This window comes from Mus caroli, unplaced genomic scaffold (genome assembly GCF_978045245.1).
Source record: "Mus caroli unplaced genomic scaffold, Mus_caroli_1 scaffold_9, whole genome shotgun sequence".
Lineage (NCBI taxonomy): Eukaryota > Metazoa > Chordata > Mammalia > Rodentia > Muridae > Mus > Mus caroli.
The window spans coordinates 1,675,959-1,700,499 of NW_028227264.1; the positions used below are offsets into that span (position 1 = coordinate 1,675,959).

Consider the following 24,541-nt stretch of genomic DNA (forward strand, 5'->3'; position numbering starts at 1 on the left):
TCCAGTATCTTCTACATTCTAAATGCTGTTTTACCTCACAATAGTCCAGAGGAGAAGACTAGAGGCTAGTTGTTCACGGTTAGGCTCAGTGGGTAAACATGCCTGCTGCTACACCTGATGGCCTAAGTTCAGTGCTCCAAACCCACATGGTAAGAGAGAATTGGTTCCTGTGGTCGCCCTCTGATTGACCTCCATATGCTGTGGTGTGTTACCATTCTCTTAGTCACCTGTAAAGCCCCGTCAGAAGTGGTTAAAGGATATTAATGTAAAATTTACCCAGTTTTTTCTGTCAGTGCAGCATCCACAAAGCTACAATCTCCCGGACTCCTCCCACATTCCCGATTTTAGCCATTACTCTCCAGACTCTGCCTATCTTCCCTGTCCATTCCTTCTACTACCCAAAGTCAACAGTTGTCCCCCGCCTCAGCAGGACCTACAATTTCCAGTCTTTCTTCCCCAGTGTCCACTTCCTTCACACCCAGCTAATGTCCCGTGTCTACTATAACCCTCCCATTCACTGAGAACCCCTGCATCCTTCCGTACTCCATGGGGCATAACGTCAGTCCTAAGTGAACAGGATTCAGCTGATTTAATTTGTGCCTACACTCTTGCAGCTCACTGGAGACAGCCAACTAACCTCCTCCTAGCTCCCTCTCCAGCCAGGGCCACTCTGGGGCGTCTACACTGCTCAGGACCATATCTCCGGCACAGTCTGCTGCCCAACCCCTCACACTTTCAGGCCGCCTCCTAGTTTCTCACTCTCAATAATGACCTCAATTCCTCCTCCACTAACAAAACAGAAAGTTCTACAAAATGACTCCTCCGCCACCATCAGCCTGCACTCACTGCTCCTGTGCCCGGTGATCAATCCACCCTCTTTAAAATTGTTATTATTTAACCGGCATATGTGTTTGTCTGTATGTATCTGTGCATTACAAGAATGCCTGGTGCTACAAAGGTCAGAAGAGGGCATTGGATGCCCATCAACTCACTGCCCACTCCCTGAAGCAGCTTTTTATTTGGCTTCTAGAATACCACATTGGCCATTTTCCTTCTGTCTTTTTTTTGCTGGTTCCTCATCTATTCAAGAATGTGATAGATCAGGACTCAGACTCTGGGCCACTTCTCTTCCCAATCAGTCTCTCGGTGACTTTACCCGACCCCGTGTTTTATACGTCATCAGGATGAGTAGCACATATTTATCTCTAAATCCCTCTGCGCACCAACAATGTAACAAGCTCAAAACTGGGCATCCTAAGGCTTCCACAAACCACAGTTTCCCTATTCAGTGCCAGTCACATGCTCATATTTGCCTAAGCCCTAAACCTGGAGTTTGCTTCCACTTTTCTCTTCAGTCTCTATTACTCCGTCTGTCAGTAAATCCCACTGGCCTTTTCTGACCAGTACCCACCACAAACACTTTTACCACCTGCCCCGAGTTTCTGGTTTTTCCAATGATGATTATAATAGCCATTTCCCTGTGTATGATGGTTGACCTTTATCCGACTAGCCTTAGAACCACCATGGAGACTCAACGCTGTCTGTGACAGACTTTCTAGGATAGGTTAACAGGAGGGAAGACCCCCTGAAATATGGATAGGACTATCCCATGGGGATGGGTTGCCGGCTTTCACCACTGGACTTTCTAGTGGAGCAATGCATGGCCCCTGCCTGTTCCCGCCTCCATGCCTAATCTGCCGTGCAGGACTCTAGCTGAGTATCAAATCCTTCCTCCCTTCAGCTGCTTCTCCTCAGGCAGCTTGTCACATGGAAGGCAACTGGCACACTGGCTCCCCGCCACTGTTTTCCGCCTCCTACAGGTCATTCACAATGGACTACAGCAAAAAGTCTGAGACCTTAACTAGAATCCTGTCCTTTTCTAGAGTCAAATTAGATGATGGCTTTACATTTACAACAAAAGCCGATGCCCCTAAGACGCCCTTCCGAGCCTTCTGCACCACTGCAGCATTCCCTATAGAATGCCTTTGTTCCAGGCCCCCTGGGCCTTTCCACTCACCTGTCCACAAGCTCTCCTCCCAAGGACTTGACTCCCTCAATGACGCGGTATAATACATATAACCAACACACATCCATCACACCCACTTTGGATTTTCAAGACTGGATTTCTCTGTATAACAGCCTTGACCCTCCTGGAACTTGCTTTGTAGACCAGGCTGGCCTCTGCCTCCGGAGTGACGGGATTAATACTTGTAACCAACACTCATCCATTCTCTTGCTATTTTTTACTTTGTCCTCATATTTAGCACCACTTACATACCTTGTATTTTTAGCTTATTAATTCATGCAATGACTACTCCTTACCGTGTGCATTATGCTAGCTCTGGAAATGGGCAAATAAGGGATAATATATATTAGTTAGCGACAATTATATCAGAAAGCAATAAAGGAGATTTTTGTCTCTCCTCAAAAACCGGTTTCTGTGTTTGTCCCCCTATGCTCAGTGACAGCAGTGTCCTTGGACACAGAGGCGTCAAGTAAATTTTTAAAATGAAACACAAGGGAGCTGCAGTTTTTGAGCATTATCCTTAAGCATAATATGTCCATGTGCCTAAGGATAGCACTAATTGCACTTAGTGTTTTAAGTTGGGAGTGGGACATGGGTAGACCTAGGCGTTTGACGGGAGGGCTGGGATGGGGGTGGTGGTGGTGGTGGACATAACCAAAATATATTGTACATGCGATGCAGAATACCATCAATGAAAAAAGCGGCTGCATCCAGGTTAGATTCAGCGGGCAAGTGGAGCTGACCTTTGGGAGCACTTCTTCCAGTTCCTAAGTTCAAGGTGATTTCATGCACCTTGGCAGCTACTACTATGCCCTGCTTCCAACGCGGCGGGGTCGGGAGTGTTTGGCTTGAGGTGCTTCGGATTCCCGGCTAAATCCCCTGGCCCTGGCCGAAGCCCACACCTCCTCACCAGCTTCTCCGGCTGGGGAAGCGCGAAGCACTGACCTGTGCGCGGAAAGGACGACCGCGACGCCCACGCGCACGCTCCCGCCGCAGGAACCTCTGCGGAAACACACCCCGGCCCGCCCCGCTGCGGCGCAGGCGCACTGCAAGCCCCAGGCCGGCCAGCTGGGACACGTGACCGTCCGAACACGTGACCGCTCCGCGCCCCCCTTTCCGCTCGGCGGGCTACCGCCTCCGGTCCTCCAGGGCTTCCGCTCGCGTAGCCGGAAGGCCCTTGCGCCCCATGTTCTGACCCTGGCCAGGCCACCAAATAAAGTTTCTGAGTTCAAAAGCGCTTAAAAAAAAAAAAAAAAAAAAAAAAGCTCCAACGCTTCCTTTCTGGAACCGCGGCCGTTGAACCCGGGCGACGCCAGTGAGTGGCTTGTGGCGCCGGTGTGATGGCCGAGTCCCCAGCGTTTCTTTCCGCTAAGGACGAGGGGTGCGTCTCGCTTTTTTTTCTTGCGCTCTTGGGAGAAAAAAAACCCATCTTGGGTGAGGAAGCTGTGGGCGGTCGGGAGCGCTGGATCCTCAAGCTGAGAGTTCGAGTCCCGCCTCGGTGGGAGAGAGCGGGCTCCTGTGCTGGCCGGCGTCAGGACCTAGCTAGATCCGCTGTGTACCTTCTTCCTTTCTGTCCCGTATTCCCAGCTCTTGAGAAGCTGGGGCAGGAGTATTGCTGCGAGTTAAAGCCAGCTTGAGCTCGTAGTGAGTTCGAGCTCACTGTGGGATACATTAGGAAAAAGCTTGTCTCTAACAAGTGAGAAGGAAAGGCGCAGCGGGGGCCAACAATTAGGACTCATACCTACTGCGGTGTGTATTAATGGTATGGGTCAAACTAATAACTCTTACAATATTTAAAAACGTCTTAATTTTGTGTGTGCGCGCACATGCCATTATTCGCGTTAGAGGTCAGAGGACAGCTCTGGAGCCGATTTTGTTCTTCACCTCTCAGGAGTTCAACGAGAACTCGGGGGCGGGTGGCAGATTTATCATGTGCCTTTACCCACTGAGCCATCTCACTGCCCCCCAAAATAAACATCATTAGAAGTAATTTTTGCAATTTTCATCTTTAGAGGTTTTCCCCCTTTACACACTTCTCAATGAAATTTATGTTAGGCACAATCGATTCACCAAAACAGCTAATAGTAAAATGGAACAATTAATGGGACGTTAGTTTACTTTAAATTTAATTAAAGTTATTTAAAACTTACAGATCGTTGACTGCTGGAATTTTCCACTTGCAATGTTGTTAAACTGGTTGAGTGCCCCTGGGAAGGCAAACCTGTGGACAAAGGGGGAATTACAGTATGCTACAACGCTGAGGGCAAAGTTATAAGTAAGAGCAGAAATAAGCATTGGCTAAGTAGCCAATCTTCTTGTTTGGTTGGATGGTTGGTTTTCTTTTGACACGGAGCTATTGAATTATGTAGTGGAGGATGACCTGGAACCTCCAATACTCCTGCCATTATACTCTATGTCATTATAGAGGGAGCCACCACTAGGCTCCAAATTCATATTTCAGATACTTTATTTTAGATGATTTAATTAGTTTTTATGTGTTGGAGGAGTGTGGCACTCACCTGTGACATCACCCAGGAATGGACGTCAGAGGACGACTTGTGTAGGGAGTCCCCTTTGTCCTTCTACCATGTGGGTTCCAGGGATGGAACTCAGGAGGTTGTACTTGGTAGCAGGTGCCCTTTCCCTGCTGAGGCCTGTCCCCAGCCCCTGGAATAGTTCCTAGGTGCTTAGGTGTGACCTACCCTGCCCACGAGTACAGAGTCTGTGCTTTTTCCTAACCTGAGGATCTCGTGGGGGGTGGGTAATAGAACAATAGGGCTTTGCAGTCACCTCAGGTTTTGTTTCTGGTGTCATAGAAAACTCAAGTGTTGATCTGCTTGCTCTCCCTCTCAGATTTGGCACTATCACAAATTCTAGGAGTTAAAAAGCAGGTTTGAAGTGCTCAAAACCTCACAGTCCAAATGTGGGGTTTTTTTTGTTTGTTTGTTTGTTTTTTAGTTTTTTTATAGCTCCCGTTCAAGGAAACCTTCTGAAGAAATGCTCAGAACAAAAAAGTCAGAACAAGGCACTTGAGTTTGTAGACATGTAATCCATTCAACAGATGATTTAGGCAGAAAAAACGGATAAGCTAAGCACTGTACACTACTATCCGTTAAAGGTTAGTGTTCCAGGAACCAGACAGAGGGCTCAGTCTTCAAGAGAGAGTCCCGCTCTTGCACTGGACCCAAGTTTCATTCCCATAATCCAGGTCTGGTGGCTCACAGCCACCTGTAACTCTAGCTCTAGGGGATCCAGAGCCTCTGGCCCCAGCAGGCACCCACACATACCCTACCCAGGGAAATGCAAATCAAAACCACTTTGAGATTTCCCTTTAATCTTTCTAAGCCATTGACCTAGGACCAGAGCCTGTTGAATTGCAAGACCTGTCCTCTTTTTAACTTAACCACATTGCTGAAGTAGTTTCTGATTTAGAAAAAGAAATTGAGTAGATGGAAAAGAAAATGATTCAGTCAAGTTCTGGGGCAGAACCCAGTACTACAGTTTGTGCAGTGGCCATGACAGTAGAGCTCCACGTTTTCTCGGGTCTTCTGCCTTCTTACCTCCCATCCTTCATCCAGCCCTCCCTCCCTCCCTTTCTCCCTCCCTCCCTCTCTCCTCCCTTCCTCCCTTCCTTCCAGATGAATCTTATCTATCTATCCCAGGATGGCCTTGAACTCCTGCTCCTCCTCCTGCTGTCCTCCTGAGCAGGGGTTCCAGCTGTGTGCCGCTGTGTTTTCTCCTGTTCTGGAGCTTCATTCGTACAAGACAAGTGAGCAGTCTAGGAGTTCAGTCTCATATCTATAAAGCAGATAAAACTGGTGTATTAAAATAGTCATATGGAAAGGAATTTGGACCCAAATGAGGTGTTCAAGAAACTAAAATTGGGCATGCCTTCTAGTGTCAAAGCTACTGAGTAATGCATGATATTGGACTCTATCCTAGGTCCTTTGCATATCTTACGATTAAGGACAGAACACCGCAGATCTTAACCAAGGTTATTGATACATTGCATCGACATAAAAGTGAATTTTTTGAAAAACATGGAGAGGTAAGAACTATATTTCAGCTTTAATTTTGTGCTAGTTCTTCACAAGAATAACAGTATTTATAGAAGGTTTCCGCTCTCATGTAAAGACTGTTTCTGGCACAAATACTTACCTGCTTTTCTGAGTGTTGAGGTAGCCTCTGGTTGACCTGTGTACTAATAGCTTAGTCTCCCTAGACCTTAATGGTCATAAATGATGGCCTTGACTTCTCTGAAGAGCTTTTGAGGTTCCACAGCTACCTGTCTTACAGCATCTGTATTACTAATTGGAGACCTTGAGTCGCAGAAGTGCCAACCTCGGGGTGAAGGGCAGTGGGAATTACAGTTGCTTGACAACACAATGTGATTAGACACAGGAAAGACTTTGTGCTTGGGGTAGAGGACGACTTTAAAATTCACCGTGCCTGTTTAATCAGCAGGTGAGGAAACAACAACTAAGTAATTACGTTAATGTGGATAAAGCCTTTAAAGCTATGGGACCAGTTATCTCTGGGTTGTGCCTTCTCCCCTTCCTGTCCTCTTCATTTAAGACAAGGTTTTGAGTATCTAAAGATCTTGAACACTTGGATTACAGTTGTGAGCTACCACATGCAGATTATACACTGCTGGAGAATGATCACAAGAGTCTGCACCTCCCCTCCCCTCCCCTCCCCTCCCCTCCCCTCCCCTCCCCTCCCCTCCCCTCCCCTCCCCTCCCCTCCCCTCCCCTCCCCTCCCCTCTCCCCTCCCCTCCTCTTTCCCTTCCTCTCCCCTCCAAACCCACCCAGGGGTTTGGGGGGTAGACATGCACGTCACCCACTGAGCTGCATGCCAGGTTCTTTGTATTTCTTGAACATGTTGCAGCAAACATTTCGAGTGCTGATTAGTGGTTGGTTTGTATTTTTTGGTTTTTTGAGACATTTTGGTTTCTAGCATTTTGGTTTCCCTGTGTAGCTATGGCTGTCCTGGAACTCACTCTGTAGACCATACTGGCCTTGAACTCACAGAGATCCACCTGCCTCTGCCTCCTGAGTACTGGAACTAAAGGCATGCGCCCCTACCACTAAGCTGTACTGATACTTTATTGGCCTGATTGAAATGGAACAAGGGTGCACACAGGTAGTTTGAGTGTATAGAGTTCTTTCATTTATTTATTTATTGTGTGTGTTTATGTGTGTGGTGTTTGATCTCTGTGTATGTCTGTGTCCCACACACAGCATGCAGTGGCGGTGGAGGTCAGAAGAGGACATCAGACCCCAGGAACTGTAGTTACAGATGGGGTTCATGTGAATGAGGGAAACAAGCCCAGGTCTTTAGCAATTTCTTTTTAAATAAATTCTGGTATAATACAGGACCATCTTTTGCTTTTGTCTCACCCCTTGAGACTATTCCATTTGGGCTGGCCTTGAACTCAGAGCCATTGCCTGGGCTTCCTGGCTAGGGTCAGAGGCTCATGCCTCCCACCCCCCACTCCCTGTTATTTTTCATTGCTGATGTCTAGCTCATCTTGGACACTGACATGTGGGCTGCTGGATGTCCCAGTGTTTTATACATACCTGCAACTTCATCTGGATGGATGTGTATATTTTCTTAAGTATAAATGAGCCAAATCTAGTTGCTTCGCTTAAATAATTGCCTCCTTTACTTAAACACAAATATGTAAAATTAACTTTTATTCTTCTGTTCTAATTTTTCTCTGGGAGGCTTACTGTCTCCAGCTGCTAACCTATGCCTAGTCCTGGAAGCTTCTAGCCTCCAGTCTAATCTAGGCCTAGAATGTTTTCAGCCTCTGGGACTTGCTGCTAAATAAGCTCACCCTTTCTAGTTCTTTCTGAACTCTGGCTGGCTGATTCATCTCAGCTGTTCTTGCTCAAACTCCCTCTCTGCCCGTGATTTGGCGTCAGACTGACTCTGGCAGTCTTCTAATCTTTCTGTGTCTAGCTTGTTCTCTCTTCAATCTGTCTGTAAAACTCTCCCAGCAACACTGCCTCCTTCTGTGCTGCTCCACCCTCCTTCTCAACTCTACTGCACTGCTTTCCATGAACGCGACTGTATTCCTGCACTGTACTCTCCTCTCCTGTCCTGTCTGTCTCTACCGTAAGTAGCTTCCCTTTGTTCTTTCTTCTCATGAGAACTGGGCAGATTCTGTTGTCAAGTCGTTCTCTAATTTGTCACCTGGCCACTCAATTAGACTTCACTTTCAAATGTGGACTTTTCCTTCCACAAACTAACTTTACTGTGCCCTTCCCCCAGCCTTGAGCAGGCTAAATAGACCTTGTCTTCTGCCATCTGAGTGGAGTCTTCCTCCTTGCCTCACCTGCAATTTTGCACAGGAGCAGACTGCCCACTGAGCTTGCTTTGCCCATCTGTGACTCCTCTCTGATGTGTCAAAGGGATGGGATATCTGTCTGTCACTGACCTGGGAGCAAGGCTATAGACTGGAGAGTGCCAGGAGGAACCCAGGAGTCCAGCTTTCTTCCTAGGCATGGCACTTGAAGGATGTGCAAGTGAGAAAGGTGCGGAGGGGATGCTAGTGTGCTTCTTCCCTCTGCCCTGAAAGTAGAAAGGCCAGCCGGGCGTGGTGGCCACGCCTTTAATCCCAGCACTTGGGAGGCAGAGGCAGGTGGATTTCTGAGTTCCAGGCCAGCATGGTCTACAGAGTGAGTTCCAGGACAGCCAGGGCTATACAGAGAAACCCTGTCTCTAAAAACCAAAAAGAAAAAAGAAAACAGGAAAGAACGGTTGTTAAGATCTATGTGCTGTCTGTAAGATCATATAAAAGCCAGAGTGTGGGTTTAGAACACTATGTTTTTCCTTCTTCAGTTTAGGTCTATAAAGCTACGAAGCCCTGAAGGAATGTGCATGTGTGTGTGTGTGTGTGTGTGTGCGCACCCACAAACAGCAAAGCTTTTTCTTTTCCTTTTGTACTTTCACAGGAAGGCATTGAAGCTGAAAAGAAAGCCATCTCTCTTCTTTCTAAATTACGGAATGAACTGCAGACAGACAAACCAATCACCCCCTTGGTGGACAAGTGTGTTGACACCCACCTATGGAATCAATACCTGGAGTATCAGCGGAGCCTTTTAAATGAAGGTGACGGGGAGCCACGCTGGTTCTTCTCGCCCTGGTTGTTTGTAGAGTGCTACATGTATCGGAGAATTCATGAAGCCATCATGCAGAGGCAAGTGCACAGCCAGTAGATAACAAGTGTTTATGTAATTGACAGCTATTTTTGATTAGTTTATCGGGGGCCAGCAAGATGGCTCAGTAGGTTAGGGGCTTGCTGCCAAAATGGAAGGACCCACATAGTGGAAGGAGAGCACGGAATCCCCAAAGTTGTCCTTTGATCTGACTTCTGTAGGCATACCACGTCACGTGAGCACCCTCAATAAATAAATAAATGTAATTAGAGAAAAGAATAATTCAGCAAATAGAAATAATACTGTTGGACATTTCCACAAATGACTGAATGATATACCTTCCTAAAGACTCTGTGTGTGCATGTGGAGGTCAGAGAACAGCTTATGGACATCAGTTCTTAAACCTTCACTCTCAGCCTTAAAAATGCTTTCCAAAAAGTTTTCTACAGTAAAGACAAATAGTGCTTACTGAATAAAAAGCGTTAATTTGAAATTTAAGATGGAGCTGAGGTTTGTGGTGGCCACTTTTTTTTTTTTTTTTTTTTTTTTTTGGTTTTTCGAGACAGGGTTTCTCTGTGTAGCCTTGGCTGTCCTGGAACTCACTCTGTAGACCAGGCTGGCCTCGAACTCAGAAATCCGCCTGCCTCTGCTGGGATTAAAGGCGTGCGCCACCACGCCCGGCTGTGGTGGCCACTTTTAACCACAGCACTTGAAGGGCAGAAGCAGGTAGATCTCTGAGTTCAAGACCAGCCAGAACTACATAGTGGGGCCTTATATTTTTCTTTTAAACTTAAGGTAGATGCTGGATGGTAATAGTTCAGACCTCTAATCCCAGCACTTGGAAGGCAGAGGGAGGTGGGTCGCTGTGAGTTTGAGGCCAGCCTGGTTCACAGAGGGAGTTCCAGCTCAGCTAAAGCCGCACAGTGAGAACTTGTCTCTCTAAAAGAAACAAAACAAAACAAAACAAAAACAGTTAACAAAGGAGCAAAGCAAGCAAATCTTTTTATAGCGAACAGGGAATGTGCTTGGTTGCCTTTCTTGTTGTGCTGAGCACTTGGCTGAAGGCAGCGTAGGAGGGAGGCTGTGGCTAGGGACAAGAGTGTGTTCCATGGTGGCAGAGGAGGCATGTGGCAATGAATGGGAGGGCAGGCAGCCTGTCAGGTCACATCTGCAGTCAGGAACAGAGAGTAAGGAGGGCTGGGGCTCAGCTCGCTCTCCTTGTGCGGCCCAGGGAATGGTGCTGCCCACACTAGGATGGGTCCTGACTTGATCTAGATATTCTCTTCTCACCGGCTTGTTCAGGGATTGACTCCAAGGGCTTAGCTCCTTAAGCTGACAGTCAGTGTACACCATTAGAATCAGATATCAGAGTTCATTCTGTAAGGGATAATCAGAGAAGGGACTCTGGTCACATATTCTTCATCTTTCTTCTGCTTTTCTTTTAGTTTTAAAGATTTATTTGTGTTTATATGCACTGTTTGTGTATGTATGCAGTACTTGCTTGTGTGTATGTGTATGCACTATCTGCATGTATGTTTATATATATGCATTAGGGGTGTGTGTGTGTGTGTGTGTGTGCGCGCGTGTGTGCGTGCACGCACTAGAGTGTGCATGCATACGTGGGTGTCAGCAGAAGCTGGAGGCCTCTGGATCCCCTAGAATTGGAGTTACAAGATGTTGTAAGTTAATTTACTTGAGTGCTGGGAACAAAGCCTGGGTCCTGGGAGAACAAGAAGTGCTCTTAACCACTGTATTTCTCCAGCCTGGTGTTTTGTTTTTAATGGCTAAGTTAAAAAACAAAACAAAACAAAAAATCCAAAAAAACTAAATGTCATATATTACAAAAACTTTTTTTTTAATTGGATATTTTCTTTATTTACATTTCAAATGTTATCTACTTCTATGGTTCCCTGCCTCCCAGAAGCCCCCATCCCATCCTCCCTCCCCTTGCTTCCACCTACCCACTCCCACCTCCTTGCCCTCCATTCCCCTACACTGGGGCATCTCTCAAGTCTTCACAGGACCAAGGGCCTCTCCTCCCATTGATGTTCCACAAGGCCATCCTCTGCTACATTTGCAGCTGGAGCCATGGGTCCCTCCATGTGTACTCATTGGCTGGAGATTTAGTCCCTGGGAGCTCTGGGGGATCTGGTTGGTTGATATTGTTGTTCTTCCTATGGGGTTGCAAACCCCTTCAGCTCCTTCAGTCCTTTCTCTAACTCCTCTATTGGGGATGCTGTGCTCAGACCAATGGTTGGCTGTGAACATCTGCCTCTGTATTTATCAGGCTCTGGCAGGGCCTCTCAGGAGACAGCTATATCAGCCTCCTATCAGCAAGCACTTGTTGGCATCCACAGTAGTGTCTGGGTTTGGTAACTGTATATGGGATGAATCTCCAGGTGGACAGTTTCTAGATGGCCTTTTCTTCAGTCTCTGCTCTACACTTTATCTCTATATTTGCTCCTGTGAGTATTTTGTTTTCCTTCTAAGAAGGACTGAAGCACCCACACTTCGGTCTTCCTTCTTCTTGAGCTTCATGCGGTCTGTGAATTGTATCTTGAGTATTTGGAGCTTTGGGGCTAATATCAGTGAGTGCATACCATGTGTGTTCTTTTGTGATTGGGTTACCTCACTCAGGATGATATGTTCTAGATCCATCCATTTGTCTAGGAATTTCATAAATTCATTGTTTTTAATAGCGGAGTAGTACTCCATTGTGTAAATGTACCACATTTTCTGTATCCATTCTTCTGTTAAGGGACATCTGGGTTTTTTTTTTCCCCCCAGCTTCTGGATATTCAAATAAGGCTGCTATGAACAGAGTGGAGCTTGTGTCTTTATTACAAGTTGGAGCATCTTCTGGATATATGCCCAGGAGAGGTATAGCTGGGTCCTCAGATAGTACTATGTCCAGTTTTTGAGGAACCGCTAAACTGATTTCCAGAGTGGTTGTACCAGCTTGCAATCCCACCAACAATGGAGGAGTGTCCCTCTTTCTCCACATCCTCACCAGCATCTGCTGTCGCCTGAGTTTTTGATTTTAGCCGCTCTGACTGGTGTTGATTCACATTTCTCTGATGACTAAGGATGTTGAACATTTCTTTAGGTGCTTCTTGACCATTCGATCGATATTCCTCAGTTGAAAATTTTTTGTTTAGCTCTGTACCCCATTTTTAATAGGGTTATTTGATTCTCTGGAGTCTTGAATTCTTTGTATATATTGAATATTAGCCCTCTATCTGATATAGGGTTGGTAAAGATCTTTTCCCAATCTGTTGGTCCATTGCTGAGAGTGGGATATTGAAGTCTCCCATTATTATTGTATGGGGTATGATGGATGCTTTGAGTTTTTTTTTTTTATGAAATGTGGATGCCCTTGAATTTGGAGCATAGATGTTCAGAATTGAGAGTTCATCTTGGTAGATTTTTCCTTTGACCAATTGAAGTGTCCTTCCTTATCTTTTTTTGATAACTTTGGGTTGAAAGTCGATTTTATTCCATATTAGAATGGCTACTCCAGCTTGTTTCTTGGGACTATTTGCTTGGAAAATTGTTTTCCAGCCTTTTACTCTGAGGTAGCGTCTGTCTTTGTCACTGAGGTGCATTTCCTGTATACAGCAAAATGCTGGGTCCTGTTTACATACCCAGTCTGTTAATCTATATCTTTTTATTGGGGAATTGAGTCCATTGATGTTAAGAGATATTAAGGAAATGTGATTGTTACTTCCTGTTATTTTTGTTGTTACAGGTGGAATTATGTTTGTGTGGCTATCTTCTTTGAAGTTTATTGAAAGATTACTTTCTTGCTTTTTCTAGGGTGTAGTTTCCCTCCTTGTGTTGGTGTTTTCCATCTATTATCTTTAGTAGGGCTTCGTTTCTGGAAAGATATTGTGTAAATTTGGTTTTGTCATGGAATACCTCGTTTTCTCCGTCTATAGTAATTGACAGTTTTGCTGGGTATAGTAGCCTGGGCTAGCATTTGTGTTCTGTTAGGGGTCTGTATGACATCTTCCAGGATCTTCTGGCTTTCATAGTCTCTGGTGAGAAGTCTGGTGTAATTCTGATAGGTCTACCTTTATATGTTACTTGACATTTTTCCCTTACTGCTTTTAATATTCTTTTTTTGTTTAGTGCATTTGGTGTTTTGATTATTATGCAATGGGAGGAATGTCTTTTCTGGTCCAGTCTATTTGGAGTTCTCTAGGTTTCTTGTATGTTCTTTCGTTAGGTTAGGGAAGTTTTCTTTCTTTTTTTTTTTAATTTTTTTTAAGAGATTTCTTTCCTTTCTGAGAGAGCTTTTTTTTTTTAAAGAATTTATTTACTATATGTAAGTACATTGTAGCTGTCTTTAGACTCCAGAAGAGGGTGTCATATGTATTGATGGTTGTGAACCACCATGTGGTTGCTGGGATTTGAACTTAGGTCCTCCTAAAGAGCAGTTAGTGCTCTTACTCGCTGAGCCCTCTCTCTAGCCCGGGGAAGTTTTCTTCTATAATTTTGTTGAAGATATTTACTGGCCCTTTAAGTTGGAAATCTTTGCTCTCTTCTATACCTATTATCCTTAGGTTTGGTCTTCTCATTGTGTCGTGGATTTCTTGGATGTTTTGAGTTAGAAGCTTTTTCCTTTTTGCATTTTCTTTGACCGTATCTTTGTATCTGAGATTCTCTGTTCTATCTCCTGTATTCTGTTGGTGATACTTGCGTCTATACTCCTGATCTTTTTCCTAGGTTTTCTAACTCTGGGATTTTCTCCTTTTGTGATTTCTTTTTTTAAAAAAAAATATTTATTATATGTAAACACACTGTAGCTGTCTTCAGACACTCCAGAAGAGGGCATCAGATTTCGTTATGGATGGCTGTGAGCCACCATGTGATTGCTGGGAGTTGAACTCAGGACCTTAGGAAGAGCAGTCAGCACTCTTAACGGCTGAGCCATCTCACTAGCCCCTGTGATTTCTTTATTGTTTCTATTTCCATGTTTAGATCTTGAATGGTTTTATCCATTTCCTTTGCCTGTTTGATTGTGTTTTCCTATAATTCTTTAACAGATTTTTGTGTTTCCTCTTTAAGGGCTTCTAGCTGTTTACCTCTGTTCACCTGTATTTCTTTCTTCCTTCCTTCCTTCCTTCCTTCCTTTCTTTCTTTCTTTTTTCTTTTTTCTTTTTTTTTTTTTTTACTTTTTTAAAGATTTATTTATTATTATATCTAAGTCCACTGTAGCTGTCTTCAGATGCACCAGAAGAGGACGTCAGATCTCATTATGGATGGTTGTAAGCCACCATGTGGTTGCTGGGATTTGAACTCAGGACCTTCGGAAGAGCCATCTCTCCAGCCCTCTCCTTTATTTCTTTAAGAGAGTTATTTATGTCCTTCTTAAAGTCCTCTATCATCATCATGAGCAGTGATTTTAGATCCGAGTCTTGCTTTTACGGTGTGATGGTGTATCTGGGAATTGCTATAGTGGGAGAATTGGGTTCTGATGATGCCAAGTAACCTTGGTTTCTGTTGCTTATGTTCTTATGCTTGGCGGGCCAGTGGTGGCACATGCTTCTAATCCCAGCACTTGGGAAGGCAGAGGAAGAAGCCAGCCTGGGCTACAGAGTGAATTCCAGGACAGTCAGGACTACACAGAGAAACCCTGTCTCAAAAAACAAACAAACAAAAAGTTCTTATGCTTGCCTCCAACCATATGATTATCTCTAGAGCTAACTGCCCTCACTATATCTGACTGGAGCGCTGTTCTTCCTGTGATCCTGCATGTGTTAGAACTCCTTGGAGTCCCCCTGTCTCCAGGATCCTGTGATCCAATGATCCTGACTATGTCAGAGTTTCTGGGGGTCAAGTTGCCTCTGGGACCCTGAGATCCTGTTGTGACCATGCTCTTGAGATCCTGTGATCCTGTGATTCTGTGATTCTGGGCATGTTAGAGTCCCTGGTAGTGGAGCTTCCTCTGGCTGTTGTGGGACTGTCTGTGGAGTTTGCGCCTAAGGTAAACCGGCATAGACTGAAAGGAACCCAAGCCATTGGTTGGGCGGGGTTCCTGTGTCCCTGGATCCCGCTGGTTCCAGTTGCTCCTAGTGGTGTGGGGACAGATGTGTCCTCCTCATGTGGATGCTATGATCTTGGGCGTGTTAGAGTGCCTGGGAGTGGAGCTTCTTCTGGATGCTGTGGGCTCCAAAAACTTTTTATAGATCATTTATTCTGTTTACCTTTTCTTAAGAAATTCTGATGTGGGGGCTGGAAAGATGGCTCAGAGGTTAAGAGCACTGACTGTTCTTCTAGAGGTCCTAAGTTCAATTCCCAGCAACCACATGGTGGCTCACAACCATTTGTAATGAGATCTGACGCCCTCTTCTGGAATGTCTGAAGACAGCTACAGTGTACTTACATATAATAAATAAATATTAAAAAAAAAAATCTGATGTGCATCTATTTTATGGTGGTGATGGTAACTGTTCTTTTAGTTTATAGGTTCCAAGTTTGATGTAGGAGCAATCCTTTTGTACTTGTTTCTAAACACCATAGTTCAGGTCAGACTCCACGGCCAGCCTGCAACCCTGTAGTTGCTATCACAGCTGGGGAAGGAAGGCAGGAATGGCTGGGGATAGAGACATCAGGCAGCCAGTGAGCATGGTTGAGAAGACTCTCCCAAGACTGGCTTCAGGGAGACAGCATATTTAATTGGGAGAACAGAGGCTATTTAAACCTTTAGGGAGTGGGTAGGGGTCTTCGGGAAGAGTGTACATCATTGGCAGGGGCCAGGGCAGTGAGGATGCCTCATATGCATGGAGAGGATTTTCAGATACTGCTGGACATAGCCTTATGAGGAGAGGAAGCTCACCCTGGCTGCCAGGTTATGTGACCTCTCTGAGGGGCAAGGGTAGGGGTGCAGGGCTGTGTGAGCCAGGATATACAGGCCTGGGACAGGTGGGAAGCTATCCTGCCCCCATCTCAGAACAAGATTTCTGGGTTTGAACGCATCTCAACCCCACTCTTGCTCCTGACCAGCTCCTCTAGTCCCATGGCTCCCTGGCCCCACAATCATAGGATTATTTAAAATCAAAGAGTATATGTTAGAGGGCAACCTGAGTTGTATAGCAAGTTTCAGGTTGCCCTTGACGTGAGACCTGGTGAAAGAAAGAAAAGAAGGAAGTAAGCAATGAATCAGTCACCAATCAAACCAATACTAATCACAAAACAAAATCATTTTAGGAAATAATAGAACTTTTGGGTCTAGTTTTTGCTGAATAGGTACATCCTAGAACTTTGATTCATCTTTGGGAACAACTACTTGACCTGGGTCAAGTTTGTTGTTGTTTGTTTTGTTTTTTTTCCTGCTTTTAAGCTATGTATTGATTTATGATTATATATGTCTTAGGGTTTAACTGCTGTGACCAGACACCAAGACCAAAGCAACGCTTATAAAAAACATTTATAAATGTCTTTTCTTCCTGAGACATGGTCTTGGTGTCTTTGAACTCCCATATCCCAGGCTGAGAGTTCTGTCTGTCTCAGCCCCCTAAGTGCTGAGATTGCAGGTGAGTGCCACCACCTCATGGAGGCTTCTTCCACTGACTGGTGGGCTCATCAATATTGATGCACAGCATTCTCAGTTGTCCACATTGCTGAGGAGGACTGCACATTGTGAGCCTTCAGTCCTGTACTCCGGGGTACTGATAGCATAATTGTTCCAGTTTGGGATTTTTATAAAGAATGAAGCTACAAACATTGTAATATGGGTTTTTTGGGTTAGAATTATTTTATTTGTGTGTATGTATGTGTTGTCTGCATGTATGTCTATGCACCATGCATGGCTAGTGCCTGCAGATGTCAGAAAAGGGCATCAAATCCCCTTGAACTGGAGTTACAGATGGTTGGAGCTTCCATGTGGGTACTGAGAATTGTACCTGGGTCCTCTGGAGGAGTAACCAGTGCTCTTACCACTGAGCCCCATTTCCTCTGCCCGGTTGTAAACATGTTTTTGATGATGATGTATGTGTGTTTCTGTTGGGAATAGTTTTATGCGTAGTGTTTGCTCAGGGCCTATGGCCACACACGGCCTCATTAGATTCTGAAGTAGTGAATGTTCTAAAATGAGAAACTTCACATAGCTATGTGATATTTGCTCCCTTAATCATGAACAAAATTCATGTTCATACCAGGGCTATGACTTTAATCAATAACTATTAGTTAAAGAACATGAGTTAGCAGACTTTTCTGTAGAGAGCTAGAGTATTTTAGCTTTCTAGGCCAATGGTCTTTGTCATAGAAACACAGTTTTGCCACCATGGTGTGATAGACACCCTCTTCCTTCCCTCTCTTCCTCCTTCCTTTGCTGGCCTAGAATTCACTATGAAGCCCAGGTTGGCTCTAAATTCCAGAAAATCCTCCTGCCTCAGCCTTCTCCAGGCATAGACCATCATGCCTGACTGAATTTCTCTTCTACTTAACTGCTAACCATTCTTGGTTTTTGGGTCACATAGAGCAGGCCTCACTGGGTCTGTGGGAATTGTTTGCCATCCCCCACATTTGAACTTGTGCGTCCAAATGGCCTCCTGCCCTTTTAAATTACCTTGAGGGACTCATTGACTTTAATAACGCTGTCATTGCTAAAAACACCTTTTAATTCTTTGGAATTTATTTCCAAGCCCATTTCTAGTCCTCAAAAAGGAAAATTAGTTTCATTAATTTTGAGTCACTCTAAGTTTTTTAATCAAAATGTTTTTCCACAGCTTGATTGTGGTCTGTTGTACTGACATTTCTGAGTGACTCATTGCCAAGAGCGCTCCAGTCACTGACAGTGTTTAATAATATGCCACAGGTTCTGAAGGAAGCTCCCAAAGAGGAGCTGCAAAGTGCTTTGGCAATGACAGCACCCTTGGAGTAGAGGTGTGGCTTCCCAACTCACTGCTGGTCAGAAGGAGCAGCAGCACCTGGTATGTCATTTATAAGAACAGTCTTGCTGAAAGTTGAGGCAGGAGGACTGCGGTGAGGTCTAGGTCAGCGTGGACCACACCGAGAACCTGTCTGAAAACAAGATTGAACAAGCGAGCGTCGTTACATGAGGGCCTCCACTGTTTACATCCTAACGTGGACCCCCTGTATCAGTTGATCAGGATGTCGTTTCAGGTCCTTAACGGCCTTCATGTTAGTCCTTATCCCTTGTTAGTTTTTCACGTACCTTCTCATGAACACAAACATCTCCGTAGGTCAGAAGGGACCTGGGAGTAGAGTTTGATACTGTCTAAATCTCTGCACAAGTGATCCGTTCGTTATTCCACTATTATTTACAGAGTATTCAGTTTTCCTCAGGGGCTCTCTGGTGATGACTGTGGCATTCATGCTGTGGGTTTACTCTCCATTCTTGTCATTAGGAGCCTCCACATAGGGGATGAAAGGATGTCTAGCTAACGTAGTTAGGTACCTTGAATCTCCTTTCCCGTTCCCATTCCTCGCTGGTGGGAAATGGCCATGGACACAGTCTGTATAATTCCGAGCTAGTTTTAGTAAAGTGACTTTACTTTGAGTTTCAGTTTTGCCTTGTTACTTTCTTTGAGATAGTGTAAGACCCCCGAGGCTGGGCTTCCGCTCAAGTCCGGGGATGAGCTGGCCAGCTCCCCAGTGAGAGAAAAACCACATCTGATGCAAACTGCAAGAGGTTTTATTATCAGATAGCTGAGGGCAGGGGAGTTCTACCCTGAGCGGTGACAGTAGGGGGCTTTTAACAGCTAGCTGAGGAACTGGGAGGAGCTGGGAGGAGAGTTGGGAGGAGAGTTGGCTACAGCTCCTTTCTGGCGAGGGGGCGGGGGGGGGGGGGGGGGGGGGGGGAGTGAGCTGCAGCCTCTATCTCCATGTCCTTGTAGGTCTTCTACAATTATCGTATCTCTCGTTGTAGCACACAGAAACAAAAAGGCTTTTTGCTGGCTATAGAGAACAAAGAGCTTCTTTCTGGCTGCATTTTTAGAGATCAGGGAAAGCAAGCTTGGGGACCGTCCAGGGGCTTTACCTTCCAGAGAAACGCTCTAAGTCGGGGTCTCACACTGGGATCTCACTGTGTAGCCTTGGCTGCCTGGAATGCACACCAGGCTTGCCTGGGCTGCAGCAGGTTTAAAGGTGTGCACCACCAGCCGTTCCGGGCCCAGAGATTGGGGGTTTTCTTGTTTCCTTTGTTTTGTTTTGTTTTAAGATTTATTTATTTTATGTAAGTATACTGTAGCTGTCTCCATACACCCCAGAAGAGGGCATCAGATCTCATTACAGATGGTTGTGAGCTACTGTGTGGTTGATAGGATTTGAACTTATGATCTTCAAAAGAGCACTCAGAGCCCTTAACCACTGAGCCATCTCTCCAGCCCCTGGCCCAGAGATTTGTTTTTGTGTGACTGAGTGGTTGGTGCTGTGTCTCGGATCTGTCCGTTACTAAGATGGCAGTGCTGTCTTCCCGAGCGGTTCTTGTTGTTGGTTTAAAGGCTAAGGACTCACAGAAATGCCTCACCGTGCTTTTCTCCTGCCACAGTCCGCCAATCCATGACTTCGATGTGTTTAAGGAAAGCAAAGATGAGAACTTCTTCGAGTCGCAGGACTCCATCGCTGCTCTGTGTACACACTTGCTGCAGCTGAAACCCGTCAAAGACCTCAGGGAAGAGCAGATCCAGGATGAGTTCTTTAAACTCCTGCAGGTATACAAAGAATACTCCACGCAGGCAGGACCGTATACAAACGGGCTGGGTTATGCAGACAGTCACACTTCAGTAACACTGTATTATGTGTGATTCTCTTTTGGCTACTTCTGTTTTTTTCCTTTGGTGTTTTCTTTTGCTGAACTGAACGGTCATCATGGTAGCCTGAGATTTCAAAAGAAAGAGAACTTTACCTGCCAGCTCATTGCTCCTGACAGTTCACTCTTTCAGGAAGTTCCTTTTAAACCTGTGTCCTTTGTCCCATACATATTCTAAAGGGAGGGGTCGGCCGGTGTCTCCTGTCTTTGATCTTCCTGCTGTCCATACTATTTCTGCTCCCTCGTAGATAAGGCCAGAGTTGTCCTCTTGTCCTAAGAGAAGCCTGAAGTTCTTTCAGCTCATAGGGAACAGTGATCTGTTTTCAAGCCTTATAGGTCTGTGACTGTACATGTAAATAATTTTGGACCTACTATGCTAAACACTTTTGTAGACATAGGGTAACAGAAAACAAAATGGCTACCTTTGCTGCTCTAGTACCCCTTTTATGTTTTGAGACAGTCTTACCCTACCTTGACTGACCTGTAATTCATATAGTGCAGGCTAACCTCAAACTCAACAGCAGTCCTCCTGCCTCAGCCTCTCAAGTGCTAGGATTACAAGTGTGAGACACCACGCCCAGCTTAGTACTTGTGATACTGAGGGCATATGGATGACCTGAGATGGTTTGAAGGGACCAGAAGGCACCACTTCAGCTGGACACTGTCAGCTCTGCCGTGTGCACATGGTCCCTGCAGGCTGGGGAAAGGGTGGCTTGGATGGGTCTTTTGCTTTTGCTTTTTTTCTTTTTCCTTCTGGTTTTCCGAGACAGGGTTTCTCTGTGTAGCCCTGGCTGTCCTGGAACTCACTCTGTAAACCAGGCTGGCCTCAAACTCAGAAATCCGCCTGCCTCTGCCTCCCGAGTTCTGAGATTAAAGGCCCGGCTGCTTTTGATTTTTACAGTGATTTATAGGGCACACTCTTGCCATAGTGTACATGTGGCGGTCAGAAAACAAATTGCAGGGGTTGTCTCTCCTTCCACCATATGGGATGCAAGGACTGAATCCAGGTCTTCAGGTTTGGTGGCAGATTGTGTTACCTGCTGAGCCACCTTACCAGCCCCACTTTGTTTTATTTATGCCTTATGTCTTAAAAAAAAAAATCCATTAGTTGATCTTAATGATACTCCTGGTTGAAGATGTATCATCCTGATTTTAGTTTTTTGTTTGTTTGGTTTGTTTTGAGCCAGGGCATTCCATGCTATGCAGGCTGGCCCTACACCCCATGGAACAGCAGGTGGTCCTTTTGTTTGAGCCTTCTCACAAGTAGCTGGGAATGTAGCCACGTGCCATAGTACCTAGGCATTTTTCTAACTTTAAAAGTGATAGCTGGGTATGGTGGTGCACACCTTTAATCCCAGCATTTGAAGGCAGATGCAGGAAGATCTCTGTGAATTCAAGGCCATTCAGGAATGGATAGTGAAAACCTATTTCAGAAAAAGTGCATATAAAAGAGAGTAGAATTTCTCTCGACAGTGTGTGGTGTGTATGTGTGTGTGTGTGTACACAAATGAGTGTATATGTGTGTGCTTGGAAGCCAGGAAGGGTGCTAGATTACTCAGAGCTGGAGGAGTCAGGGGTCTGGGACTCTGGGTGTGATATGTGGGTGCTGGTATCAAACTTGGGTCCCCATGATTACACAGCCAGTGCTCTTAGCTGCTGAACCATCCCTGCAGCCCCTTGGGTGAATTTTTAAAAGGAAGTGTTATTGGAAGACAGTTGTCCATTTCCACGTTGTCTGCAGTGACTTCCCTTCTAACCCCTAGAGCTGACGGGCATTATAGAGACTGTGTGGTTCATGCTTTTTTGTGGTGATGCTGGGGTTGAACTCAGGCATTCCAGGCAAGTGCTGAAAGCCTGAGCTTCATGCCAGCTGCTGTGCCAAATGCTTCCATAGCCAAGACTGGTGTGCCGTGACATGTGTTATGTCAGTCATCAGGTGGGCAGGACTCTGTTCTGGTTTGGGTTGCAGAACCTGAGCCTTAGGGACCTTAACTGCTGCTGATCTGTAACAGACAATGTTTAAACACAGGTCCGGCTCCACGCCTGGCCTTAAGGATTAGGTCTTGAGATGTCTGTGTGTCCAATGGCCATTAGCAAGCAAACAAGCTAGGTCTGAGGCTGCCATGCCCTCCTAAGTTTGTATGGTTAGTACAAAGAAATGCAACAGTTTGGGGATGTGGAGAGTAAAGGAGCTTGGCTTCTTCTCTTGATTTCTACTTCTAAAATAAGTTGTGATCCTCTCTCTCAGAGCTGCTGATGGTCCTGTAACATCTGTGTCTCTAAATTAGTAATGTAGGTGCTAATGCAACTTACAGTTTTTACATATTCACCAAACTATCATTGTCTTACTCGACTAAATACAGTATCATGTAATACATTCTGTGTTAGATAAACTATAGGTTTAGTGGCCATTTTAAGACTTTTATAGAAATAGGAGTATTTGGGGTGCCTTTCTGTACAGTGGAGTTGTTGGATATATAAAAGAGTAACGACTTGTTTTCATTTCATTTCAGATTTCCCTCTGGGGGAACAGGTGTGACCTGTCTCTCTCAGGCGGAGAAAGCAGTTCTCAGAAGGCCGATATAATACATTGTTTGCAAGACCTAACACCATTCATTTTGATAAATGACACAGAATCTCTCTGGGCATTGCTCAGTAAGTTAAAGAAAACAGTAGAAACGCCCGTAGTTAGAGTCGACATTGTTCTGGATAATTCTGGCTTTGAACTGATTACGGATTTAGTATTTGCGGACTTTTTATTTTCCTCGGAGTTAGCTACTGAGATTCATTTCCATGGGAAAAGCATCCCATGGTTTGTGTCTGACGTTACTGTGCGTGACTTTAATTGGATAGTTGAGCGCATGAAGAGCAGTAATCTGGAGTCCATGTCCACCTGTGGGGCCTGCTGGGAGGCCTATGCTAGGATGGGGAGGTGGGTTTACCACGACCATGCATTTTGGACTCTGCCTCATCCATATTGTGTGATGCCCCAGGTCGCCCCTGACTTATACGCTGAACTGCAAAAGGCACATCTTGTTTTATTCAAGGGAGATTTGAATTATAGGAAGCTGATGGGTGACAGAAAATGGAAGTTCACCTTTCCATTCCATCAGGCCCTGAGTGGCTTCCACCCTGCACCTCTCTGTAGCATAAGAACATTGAAGTGCGAGCTTCAGGTTGGTCTGCAGCCTGGGCAGGCAGAGCAGCTCACGGCCTCTGATCCCCAATGGCTGACCACTGGCAGGTATGGAATATTGCAGTTTGATGGGCCACTTTGATGCCACTCAGGAATTCCTGGTTGCAGAGAACATTCTGAGAATCTCCCTTCAGCCTCTGCATGGATTTAGGCCTGGCTTCTCCTCAGTGTGGGCAGCCCCTTTCCTCAGCTCCTGTGCTATCTTGCGTACGGTAGACGAGGCTTCCTTGGAATGGTTTCTTCCACTGCAGTTTTTGGGTTTAAGCTAGTTATACTTCTGTCACTATTCTAAGTTAAATGCAAAACTTTCAAGTAGTTTTAATGAACTAATTTTTAATTTCAAAGAATGTAAAAAATGTAAGGGAATTTTCCTTTAAAAATTAATTTAAATGTTAGTTAATCCTGTTTGCGTAAAGCGAATGATTGTTTACTAGCTAGGAACCTTAAGTGTTATTGCACTTGGTTTGGCTCTTGAGTTAGTGGCCCAGTGAACACATGCCTTGTACGAGCTCTCCCGGGAGGCGTGTGCATGATGCTTGAACACACAGAATTACCTCAGACCTGAACTACAGCCTGCTCTCTTGCATGCTTACGTTTTCAAAGCCCATTTTCTTGCATAGATTTGTATTTTGATTGGCCTGTGGAATGGGTCAATGCACAAACTAGACAAGAGTGACTGACGAAGTACGAGTACAGTAATGTTTCATTGTCCCTATGGCTGCCATGCTGAAGTCACCACCACAGTGATGTCCAGATGAACCCAGCGTCAGTTTGTAGCAGCAGACTGTTGAGTGGAGACGACTGTTAGGCGTTGTTTTAGACACTGCCAGGCTGAGCTCAGTCTCCATCTCACACTGTGTGTTCCTCACCTCAGATGTTGTCACAGTCTGTAAATTCAGGGTACTTTGTTTCAAAACAAATTGGAAATAAAATTGGAAATGCTTTCTTATACTGGAATAATAAAATGGATTTTTCAGAGAGCTCTCTCTGGTTTTATTTGCTTTTGGGATAAGTGAAGACGAGTAGCTTAAACCTGAGATCTGCACAACACACTACTTTAGCTGTTACCTGCAGTCACTGTGCACTGGTGTGACAGTGGTGCTGCTCTTGTCAGGTTGGGTTCTTCAGGATACGTGAAGCCCTCCGTGATGTGCTGCTTCCTTGTTCACATGTCTGTTCTAAGCATCAAGTCAGCAAGCCGGAACTTCATGCAGAAGTTCCTGGCATTCAGAACATAAATGTGTGGATTGGCTTCGTGACAACCTGAGCTACCACACGCCACACTTTGCAAAGCGCTCTTCTGGCAACCCTGTTTTTGCTATGTGGCTTCTTAAGAACATGGTATTGTAATGTTTTTGAAAGTGGTTCAGGTCCACCC

At 45.2% G+C, this 24,541-nt stretch overlaps 2 protein-coding genes across 10 annotated transcripts in view; one reads left to right on the top strand and one right to left on the bottom strand.

Annotated features, from left to right (window-relative positions):
• The window catches only part of Rmnd1 (required for meiotic nuclear division 1 homolog), a 30,563-nt gene extending 26,363 nt beyond the window's left edge, over window positions 1–4,200 (bottom strand). For 3 of the 8 annotated variants that reach the window (XM_029482475.2, XM_085842595.1, XM_085842594.1), the window contains exon 1: window positions 2,972–3,072. The gene's annotated coding sequence lies outside the window, so the exon portion shown is untranslated. The other 5 variants (XM_021173773.2, XM_029482473.2, XM_029482477.2 and 2 more) reach the window with 4 other exon arrangements.
• Dcph1 (damage control phosphatase 1) lies at window positions 91–24,143 on the top strand. Of its 2 annotated transcripts, none has more exons than XM_085842598.1 (5): window positions 91–149; window positions 5,969–6,074; window positions 8,987–9,231; window positions 19,707–19,869; window positions 22,481–24,143. In XM_085842598.1, the coding sequence occupies exons 3-5, from the start codon at window positions 9,197–9,199 to the stop codon at window positions 23,243–23,245; spliced, it is 963 nt and encodes a 320-aa protein (XP_085698724.1). In that variant the 5' UTR covers window positions 91–149; window positions 5,969–6,074; window positions 8,987–9,196; the 3' UTR covers window positions 23,246–24,143. The 2 variants fall into 2 exon arrangements, with proteins under 2 accessions (XP_085698724.1, XP_021029434.1); XM_021173775.3 differs by lacking the exon at window positions 91–149 and adding an exon at window positions 3,284–3,407.
• Window positions 24,144–24,541: the final 398 nt, after the last annotated feature.